Raw genomic sequence first — 10,876 nt, forward strand, 5'->3', positions numbered from 1 at the left:
ATGAGTAAATAGTAGTGCTAATCTCATCAATTTTTTATTTGAATTTATAAACAGTAACTGAATACATGTTCACATTGCTTAGCTAAAAGCAGTTGTTGGTAGTATCTCTCACTGAAGAAGCAAGGGTTACACAGATCTTAGTGTGGGGAGAGAATTTAGAGTCTTTCAGAGAAACTTGCCTTTTCTAGATTTAGTGGATTATTTGCATTACAAGCAGATATTTATGCCAAGGGATCAGATAATAGATGTGGTAAAGTTTGATGTATTCTTTTTGACGTGACTTCATTTGCATACTTTCTAGACTTTGAATTTACTTCCATGTGACTTGATAAGATTTGCGTTGTACTACAATTTTTAAACTCAAGTCGTGACTTTTCTTGCCATTAAAGGTAGCACTTTTAATGTTGTGGAATTTTTGCAGATACTCTTGATTCTTTTTCCAGGTTTTTTTTGTGGATTATGGCAATAGATCAGAAGTGCCGTTAAATAAACTAAAAGAGATTCCAAGGTGTCTTCAGGGCCTTCCTTTCCAGGTAGGGATGATGCTATTGGCTGTGGTTTGCTGGATATTTTTGTGTCTGGCCTGGCAAACAGGAGTGAACTTCAAGCCAGGATGCTTTTCAGAATAATACTTAAATAATACATATTTTTCTGATGGAAGTACCTTCCAATCACCTTCACTAATAAAATTCCAGGGGTGCGCATATTTACAGAGCAGAAATTCTTGTATGTAATTGAACTACATTATATTTAATTGCTGAGAAATTCTAATTTTGTATAGCTGTGGGTTCTTTTCATGCTGCTTTGCTGTTCTCTGAACTGCTGGCTTTCCTGGGATCTTTTCAGACAGAATTCTCTTGATGATTACCTATGAGTGTTACAGATCTAGTCATCTTTTGACACAAATTAGAGGGATTTTATAGCTGGTTTTTCAGAGAAATAATTCTCTTGAGCTGTATTTACAAATAAAGTAACTATACCTTAATTGTAATTCAGTTGTGCAGTGCTCAGTCAGATATTTTTAAGCTAGTAGAAACAGTTGTGTCATACTAATGGTATTTTCAGAAGCATTTAATGATGAATATGAGAAATGGACCAGCAGAAATAAGATTAGATCTTGACAGGGCTAATTTTGTTTGGTTTTCTTCAGTAATTGATGTAAAAAAAATAATTTTGGCAAGAAGCATCCTTTTTTGTATTTTCTGCGCACTTACTAAATGGAAATGTATTTCAGGCCTGATCTTTTAATGACCAGTTTTAATGACTAGCTAGCAAAAACCCAGGGTTTCTGCTGTAAATTCATTCAAAGACATAATTACAGATAGTGATTGTGGGCATGGGAACTTTAATTACTCTTTCCAGCCAGGGACAGAGGAGCTGTAGTGGTCTTACCAAATTTTCTGTTACCTTAGTTGAAAACAGTTGTAGACTAAAGTTTTTTCCAGAGAAGACATCTCTGTGCTCCTAAGATTTTAGTGTGAATAGTGAATTACTACCAAATTATCCTTTATGCACTGTTTGCTCTGATTCCTTAGCAACTGTGTACTATATTGAAGAGATGTGAGCTGTCATGTGTTGGCACACAGTATGTGATGCAGTAGGAATTATGCCAGTAGCTTTAGAGCAGCTGTAGGAGTTAACATAAGTTTTTGAGTGTCACCGTGATATTTTCTGAAAAATCCTTTTTGCCCAGGATTCTTCTCCTGGGAAGCTGAGAAGCTTCCCAGGAGAAGACTTAGAGCTGAGAAGCCTCAGAGTGTTTTGCTGCTTTGAAATGTGGCTGGAGATGGTTTAGCCAACATGTGAATTGTTTTTACTTAATGACCAACCACTGTCCAACTGTGTCGGACTCTGAAGAGGAGTCACGAGTTTTCATTATCATTCTTCTTAAGCCTTCTGTCTCTATCCTTTTTCTCTTCTTTAGTATAGTTTAGTATAGCATTCTTTAATATAATATCATAATATATTAGCCTTCTAAGAACATGGAGTCAGATTCAATCATTCCTCCTTCGTCCTGGGGACCCCAGAAACTGCCACAGTTGAGAGAGTGAAAGATTTCCTTGCTGGTTCTCTAGTCAGGCAAGCGCTGTTTCCAGTGTTTCTGTTCTAGGCTTTAGAGTTCAAGATCTGCAAGATGTGTCCCTCTGCCAGATCCCTGGTGTGTGGGGAGCCGTGGAGCTGCAGTGCCAGCCAGAGATTTGCCTCTCTGGTCAGCGGCTGCACTCTGCTGGTGGAGGTTTATTCCCTCGTGCACGGCGTGCTGCACGTGGACGTGTTCCGGCACTCGGGCCGCAGGGGCCTGGTGAACATTCGGGACGTGCTCATCGAGGAGTGTCACGCTGACCTGGCAGAGGAGTCACACGAGTCACAGGTATGGCCTGGCTGAGCTGCTGCTGCTTGTCTTGCTCTGATCTATTTCAGTTCTGGCTGTCCTGAGAAGCTGAGCTGCAGCTTGACTGGTGGCAAGGTTAATACTTGAATAGGGCAGTGTATTTTTAGATGTGTGCATAATGCATATTGAGCTGCTGGCCGAAAGCATTGCTTCTTTGAGACCCCTTCTGCAAAAGATGTTTCCTGGGAAATTATTTCCTCAGTTGAACTGCTCCAGTCTTACTTGAAATTCTGAAAAACTATAACTGCTTCATAGTTTTAACACTCTTGCATTTTGGTGTTTTATGTCATCTGAAAGGTCATCAGAACTTTTTTTTTGTGTTTATGTGCAAATGTTTGTGTAGGCCCTTCTTCTTAAAATTTTTGAAGAAATAATTGTTCAAGGCTTTTAACACTTCCATTATTTTGTAGCAAAGCCATGATTTGCTCAAGGAATTATTTTTGGATGGAGCAAAGAAGGAAGAGCAGATGCCTGTATCTGCAAGACAGGAAGAAAAGTGTCTCATTGAAAAATTGTTGAACTCCTTTTCTGAAAAGAAATCTGATGCACCAACCCATAAGGTAACTTGAGTGGTGGTTTTGCCCTGTCATCACTTGACCTTGCTTCTCACATTGTTAGAATGGAGATGAGGGTTGAAAGTACCACAAATAACAAAGCTCTGTTTGGTGCATTTCATACGGCGTTTCATTCACTCTGCTTTCTGTTGGTAGGAAGCCATAGTGTCACCACTGCTTCAGACTGGTGTGCTGCAGCTTTGAACAGAGTTCTGAATTACAGCCTGAGAGCTAAGTGGTCCTGCTCTTCTAATAAAGCAGCACTTGGAACTCAGGCAGAACAGAGATAAAACTGAACAGCTGAATGTGATGTTTCCCTACATGGTAGTCTTCATTATATAGCAAAAGAGCAAGTTTACAACCCTATCAGTTTTTCAGAAAGTCTAAACATGTTTTTTTTTTACTGTACACAGTGTCTAGTTACCTATCATCAGCTAGTGATAGGTAAGCAGCTGGGGTAGGTGCATCAGTGAACACTCCAGTAACTGATGGTAATGATGCTTTTCCTCTGCCAGTGCCAAACTCAGAAATGTGTTTTGAGCTATCTAGTCACTACTAAGTTGGAATATAAAAGAGGAAGATGTGTGTCCTGTTTTGCATTGTGATGACAAGTTAGGCCTCATCTACATTCTGATTATTTTTTCCATTTCAGATGTGACAAAATTTCAGGCTTTCAAGCACCTAATCATTCTCCATTTATCCACAGGAGTAATCCTGTTTAACTGCCTGCTTCATAAAGTGAGATATTTTCAAGATTAAAGACCTCATCATGTAAATAAAATTACCTGGTTTTCTTCAGTGATTTATGAAGTCTGAACTTATGTTTTTAAGCAAGAGGAAAGTTGTGAATCTGCAGCACCTGTGAAAACAGATAATTTTAGTTAGGTGCCTCAACAAGCAAAGTTTGCTTTAGATGAGTGAAATGGAAGCACCCATTTACCCATTTAAATTTACCCATTTAACAGCTCAGTGTTGCTCAGTACATGCTGAAGTGCATTCGGCTTTAATTTATAAAGCATTTAGATCTGAAGAGATCCAGGTGCTGGCCAGATCTACAGTCTCTCTCTCCCTTTTTTTGAAGGTAACAGTTTGTGGTCCGTTCAGTCCTTACCAGTTGAAATGCTACAGTCTGACCAAAATATCCCAATTCAGGTATGAGAAGACTTTTATTGGGAAGTATAGTCATGTTCTTATCTTTTATTTTCAATAAATAAACTAGGCAAAAAACACCTAGTTACTCTTACAGATTTTTTCAGAATTTTTATTCATTGAAAAGACTGAAGGAGTCAAGCTTGAATTGCATTAATACACATGCTATTGCTATTTAAAATCTTAGAGTAGTCTTAAGGTGCATTATTGTCTCACAGAGAGATTGTTTATTAACTGTCATTTAAATGTGCTAACAGTAAACAGCTGTTCTGAGTTTCTGTTTTGAATTTAAAACATGTTTTTATGAGTTTTGCAGTTTTTTATTGTTGAAAATATTTCTTCCCCAGAAATGTTTTCATACATAAGGACAGCATAAACTCCATTGTTGTCCATGATGGTGCAGAAGATCCCTTTCAGCAGCTCTTGGTCGCCACTGATGTATCAGTAACTGCAGCTGGTAATGCCTAATAAAAACATTTGGATGGTTTCTCTAGACTGCTGGTTTTATATGAGTAGTTCTATGAGTAAATGTGTCCCTGGAGTTCTGTGTTACATCTTTTTGAGGTGTCGTTTTCATTAAATGCTCCTTCGAGTTATTTGAATTTTTTTTTCTTTTTGTGCCAGGGTGTGTGATTTTAGGTGAAACATCTTTGATGCCTCCCATTCATGGCCTGCTTGCACTCCTCAGTATGCTGTTTGCTCCTGCAATAGAACTCAGGTATTTGTGCGTTTTAAAGTGGTGGTTCTTTTATTGTTTTCTTTATGATCCTCACAGATTTTTGACAGGTATTATTTATTTTCTTTTAGCATTTTATGTGTTCTCTTCCTGGTATTTTTTAATGAGTTTTAGTATAGTGTGTAGGTAAAATAACTTGTTCATGTACTTATGAATTGGTGCTGCAGTCTCCTCTCATGATAAGGCATTACAGCTCCTGATAGTTGTGCTGGAAGCCTGGGAAGATAGAGTGGTAAACTGGGAATGTTAAATCTACATGGGGAGAGGAACTTGCATAATTTTTTGGAAAAGCTGAGCTCTGGCTGTGGCATCACTGTTGTGTTTTCTTGAATTTCTGGTATTTGCAGACTTTAATTTCAAAATAGTGAAGCTTGCTTTCCTTTGTTTTGCTTATGTATGATTTTTTGGTAAGTTTTGTGAGTCTATGTTTTTATAAGCAGAGCTTCAGTTTTATATCATCACTGTATATTTTAAAAACCAGTATGACTGAGTGTGAATGCCTCTCAATTGTTTTAGCTTCTTTCAAACACATATCTTACTTTGTGTGGCTTGGACAAATTCATTTAAGTCTGTCTTCCTAAGAGTTTTGTTTCTTCATCTCTTGATGAGACTGTTCTCTTTCTTTCTCATGTAGAGTTGATAAAAGTGGGAAGTATTTTACTGGTGTTCTGTGTGGTTTGGGTTGGAATCAGACATCTGGGGCTCCGCTGTTTCCAGCAAATGATATGGAGGTGACATTTGATGTGCATTTTGGACTGGAGGACATAACAGAGGTAAAACTTGAGTAAGAATTTTCACTACAATAGGAATTCAGTAGAAGTCAGTGCATCTGAGCTTGTTATTTTTAGTGTTAATAGAAAAGCTCGTTTGGACTGTGGGGTTTGGGGTTTTTTATGGTTTGTGTATTGGGTTTTTCTTTGGTTTTGTTTGTTTGGGTTTTTCATTGTGCTCCTTTATGATCTTGGATTTTTATCAGGAGAAGCAGTGGCCCTGTCCCTACACTTGGAACAAATAAGATGCTATAGAATGTTACATACTTTGCAAAATATAATCATCAATTTTGCACTAACTGGAAGTCAATGCTTACTAGTTTTGTTCTTGACTGTTACTGACAGGCAGAGCGCTGCTGCTTTGCAGGCTTCAGTTTGATTTTACAGCTCTGATAAGTCGTCTCTGTTGAGATGCATCTCAGAGCAGATCAGCCAAACAAACAATAAAGCCCCTGCACTCCTCATTACTGCCTTCTGCAGCTGAGAGAGTGAGGTCTGTCAGAGGGAAGCATGTACATAACCTGTGCAGGACAGTGGCTGTGTTTGACACGTGCCTGAGACAGTGAAGGACGCACCCTGGTTAGGTCTGTGTGCACAGCAGATGCTTGGGGTGGTTCCTGAAGGTTTTCCAAGGACACAGTGGATATGCTGGTGCACACATCTGTGAACTGTTATTTTCTGAAAGCACTGATTTGGGTGTGCTGGCTGCATTCATGATGCCTTAGCCAGAATGGTACCGCCAAGCTGCTGTATATGTGAAAAATTATGGACAGAGTGTGAAAATGCTTAAAACTTTCACAGAAGGAATTCTGCTTTGGAAAAAGTCCAGGCAAGTGGTAGCCTGTATGTTTTATGGTATATCTGAGTAACCTTAAAAATTGTGATACCAGATGGCTGAAATATTAACATCACTGACCACCAGAGGTGCAGCTGCAGGAAGAACCATTTCTGAAACTTCAGCTGTTTTTACTTATGGAAATACTAGTCCAGTTGAAGTTCAATGAAGTTCAGGATGCCATAGCCACCTTCATGTCAGTGTAATATGATACAGACCTTGTGCTGGTTTAAAGTGCTTTGTATTCTGTAACTGGTGTTGTGCAGATAAACAGTCTGAGGACAGCCATGAATAAGCTGCTCTGTGAGCAAGCACTGCATTCTGGGCAAGAGCAAGTGGCACAGCTGCAGGAGGATATTCGTCAGAAGCTTCTATGGTAATGATTTTGTAAAAACAAGATCTTCTGTTTCACAGTCTCAGCAAATATGAGTGATTGCTTGAAGCATAGCTCAGGTTAGGCTTTGGAAAAATAATATATGCTCTCATTTAATAATGCATTTCATTTATTTTGTTTATTTATAAAGCAGTATACTAAACAACCTCAGACTTCTTGTGGAAGCACTGGTTCTTCAGGGAAGCCAAATCACTTCAGAGTAATAAAACCTACACTGTAAAACCTGTTCTACAGGATATCAGCTTTTATGTATCCTTATTTTTTGCACCCAGGACAAAGCTAATGGAGTTCTATGGCATAACAGTGCAGAAAGAATTCTAAATCTTTCTTCCTCTACATTACATTTGAATCATCTATGCTGCTTTTCCTCCCTCAGCAGACCTGTGCAGAATAGGTGTTGGCCAAGTGAATTGGAAGTCCCAGGCAAATTTAGGAACTGAAGTAGAGCCACCTGCCTTTTTGCCCTGCCAGCCTCCCTTCTTCGTGGAAGTGAAGGAGGTTGTGAAAGACCATTGTGATTCAGTGCAGCCAGCCTGAAGAATTTTTCAGCTTGTAGTTTGGGAGAAGGAGTGCAGCGATATATCCCAGAACAGCTCATTCTGTCTGTCTCTGCTGAGCATAATGTGAAAAATCTTCCCTTGTTTGTACACTCAGCATGAATTTTAGTGCTGTCTATATCATCAGGAGAATTTTCTCATCCTGACCTGGCTCTCTACTAAGCTATCTTAAAAAGAATTCTGGTCCAGAGGCCGTAACATAACTTTTACCAGCTTCATCTCTAAGAAGTAAGACCTTTTTTTGCCAATAGAGCTTTGCTGAAGTAACTGCTTGATGTCAGAGTTAGGCAGTTCATTGTGCTGATAAATATCAGAACCCTGCTCCTACCCAGGGTTATCAGAATGATTATCAGAGCAGCTGTTCATGCTGATTTTTCAGGTGTTCCTTGGTTTTGAAAGTACCTGCTCTCTTATCTGTGAAAAAAACCTATTAAATTGCCTGAAGTTAAAAGCAAACACCCATACTTCCTATTTCCAAAACTCCAAATAAAATTTGGGTGCATTCCATAGTAAATTAACAAGTCAGCCTTATCTTTTGAGGCACTAGAAATGAAATTAAAAGAGCACAAGCAATGGAGAAGTCAAGGATAGGCAGAAAGAGGCAAAGCCACAGCCCCTGTCTGGAGGTGACTGTGACAGTAACAGCTCACGCTGGGACATCAACACTTACACGTTAAATTGAAGGCACTAAAATGTCACTGCTATTTGTTCAGACATGTGAATACTTGCTACAGTTTGGGCACCTATTTTGGGCTGATTGTTCAGACATCTCCAGCCAGCTGGGAGGAGAAGGGTCAGACCTTGGCACAGGTCCTGGGCACTGATGTGTTCCCAGCTCAGTCAGCGCCGACTGCCTGACTCGGTCACTCTCATCAGCCCCGGGCTTTTTGTCTGCAGGATTTTCTACCTTTCTGTGGTAGCCTTTTCTCTCCTAGAATTTTTGTACATTTATTGGTTGTCTTCCAAGCATCCTACAGATATTTTTATTTAAATTTTTATATTATTCTTGTGTGCTTTTATTTGAAGTAATAAACGGTCTGATTATTGTAATGATTTCTTCTTTTCCCTTGTGTAAAAGCTTTCTTGGTTTTGAGTATTTTTTTTCCAATTGTACTTTTTGTGTTTTGGAAAAAACATTTATTAATTCAATTACATAGGTAAAAATTTAGCCTGAGCAATCTTTCATTACTGTTTTCCATTTTTCAAAAGCTAATTGTATTTACAACATGTCACCACTACTTAAGACTAAAATCAGTTTTTGAAAAACACATCTAGACAGAATTAATTAATGTCTACTACTGTTGTACTTTGCACAGCTTGGGGAAATAACTGGAGCAGACAGACAATCTATAGTAATTGAGTTGTCATGCAAAACAAAATACCCTAAAAATAGCTGTATTATACATTCTAGTGAGTAAGCATACATAAAATGTAAGGAATAAATTACAGTTGCAAATTCTAGTGCTTTGTTTAAAAGGAATCTCATTACTTTCTTTAGAAGAAGATACATTCTGATACATGATACGTCCCTGTGAAAATTTCTATTTTGACTTATTCCACTGGATAGGCAAAGTACAGAGAAGTGAAAAATCAGACTAGATTAAGAGGGAAATTTAAGATTCCCTTTAGCACAGACACCTTGTGAATACCTGGTTGTATCTCATATAAAAAAATCCTTTGTCTTTGTAATGAACCAAATACAATTGTATTTCTCAAGGTTGTATTTATGTAATTTCAGTTTAATCTGCAAATCAAAGCCTCGAGACATAATTGATCCTATCTGGTATGAGAAGCCATATGCATGGAATCAGGTAAGGGTATAAATTTTCAAGTTTTGTGGGGTGGGGGGTTTTTTTTTTTTTTTTTTTGTTGGTTGGTTGGTTTGATTTATTCATTAGTTTGGTTTTGGTTTTGATGTTTTGTTTTTGTGGTTTTTTGTGGGGTTTTTTGTTGGTTGGTTGGTTTTTTGAGGAGTTTGAGTACTCCAGTACAGTTAGTTAAGAGTGTTGAAAGGTTATTAAATTTGAAAATACCAAAAGCACTGTAGGGTTAAATTTAAAGCATAAGAACTTTTATTTATGTAATCACTTATGGCTGTTGATACCCTGTTTTTTTCAAGTCTGTTTAGTTGTTGGGTGGCTTGGGTTTTTTTTATTTTTGTGTCTATAAATATTTAGTATTTTTAAACAGAACTTCCCAAGGTTAAGGTGAGAGAGGTTGTTTAACTTCACATTTGTGGGAAGTTAAAATTTTTTGTTTTTTCTGTTAAGCAGCTGTAGCTACATTTTCCTGAATGCAGTGCATTTTAGTTTTGTTTTGGGTTGCTGTGGTTTGAGGTGGCTTTTCCCTTCTAGGCAGACAGAAACATGGCTTGTTTTAGAACAAATGTGGTGGGGTCAGGCATGAGGGCAGTTTTCTCAAGACCCAGGAGGGTTTCATGAGAAAACTCTCCTAGCTTACTACTCTGTTAGAAATCTTACCTTTTTTTCTGTAAAGGCCTTTGCAGGCCACAGAATTTCCTGGAGAGCAAGTAGAGTTTCTTAATTAAAAAGGGGGTGAGGAATTAGTGCAGGAATAAAAGTGCTACACCCACCCTGCCTGTGCCTATCCCACCCTGCAGCCCATAAAGGAGGGGTTTGGGTCACCCTTGAAAAGAGGGACAACAGAGAACAAACACCAAGGGCACTTATTTCTAAAAGGCATTTTTTTAGAGTGTGTTGTGATATACTGCCTTAGGCCAAAGTGTTTCCATTTTCATATTTCACATTCAGTTATCCTTGGATTTATGAAGATAATATACTCATTTCTGCTGGAATTTATCTTTTATAACAAGCTAATGTGTAGGCCTTGGGTCAGGATTTTCTCCACTGCATCTGAAGAATCCCAGGACATCTTAGATCATAAAATATTGCCTGTAATGCATTGGAATTGAACGTGGAATAGTGTTCTAAAATCATGGCAAACCATAAGACAGAGCATTTTGTAGCCCTGGCTCTTCTCTTGCAGCGTGTGGCATGGAACTGAAATTCCTGTATGATTTAAAACTCAGAGCTCTTGAAGACTTTTTCTTAGCTATGTTATATAGAAAAACATTAAGAATGCTTTCTGACTCTCATCTTGCTTCTTTTGGCTAGGTGGATTCTCAGTGCATTATTGACGAGTCTGAAAAGCAGCATGGAAGAGGAAATCTTGTTTATCAGCTCCACAAGCTTGTTTTGTTGAATGATTAAGTATTTCTAGAAGTCTTTCAGAGGACGAGGTATTATTAGTCTAAAAATTAGTTATGTCTTGTATGCATGTTTTGCAAGGCTGTTCCTTAACGTGAGTACAGGTGTACTGAAATACAGTTTGGAAAATGTTCCTGTGTTTCTGAAAAAGCTGATTTGCTAGCTGGTTTGCTAGCCTAGAGAAGACGAGTTCAGTCATAAAAGAAACTGATGTAAATCAGGATGCAATTTTCATTTTAATAGTACTTCCAAACAGGTTTAT

The 10,876-nt window shown here is 38.2% G+C and overlaps 1 protein-coding gene across 1 annotated transcript in view; it reads left to right on the top strand.

Annotated features, from left to right (window-relative positions):
- The window catches only part of TDRD9 (tudor domain containing 9), a 69,092-nt gene extending 58,475 nt beyond the window's left edge, over window positions 1-10,617 (top strand). The window contains exons 27-36 of the mRNA XM_041402566.1: window positions 444-533; window positions 2,111-2,371; window positions 2,803-2,952; window positions 4,028-4,098; window positions 4,443-4,552; window positions 4,720-4,813; window positions 5,466-5,604; window positions 6,703-6,812; window positions 9,126-9,198; window positions 10,522-10,617. Coding sequence (XP_041258500.1) covers window positions 444-533; window positions 2,111-2,371; window positions 2,803-2,952; window positions 4,028-4,098; window positions 4,443-4,552; window positions 4,720-4,813; window positions 5,466-5,604; window positions 6,703-6,812; window positions 9,126-9,198; window positions 10,522-10,617 — 1,194 coding nt within the window. The remainder of the gene's footprint in view (window positions 1-443; window positions 534-2,110; window positions 2,372-2,802; window positions 2,953-4,027; window positions 4,099-4,442; window positions 4,553-4,719; window positions 4,814-5,465; window positions 5,605-6,702; window positions 6,813-9,125; window positions 9,199-10,521) is intronic.
- Window positions 10,618-10,876: the final 259 nt, after the last annotated feature.

Source organism: Onychostruthus taczanowskii, unplaced genomic scaffold (assembly GCF_017590055.1).
Source record: "Onychostruthus taczanowskii isolate IOZ18803 unplaced genomic scaffold, ASM1759005v1 scaffold1, whole genome shotgun sequence".
Lineage (NCBI taxonomy): Eukaryota > Metazoa > Chordata > Aves > Passeriformes > Passeridae > Onychostruthus > Onychostruthus taczanowskii.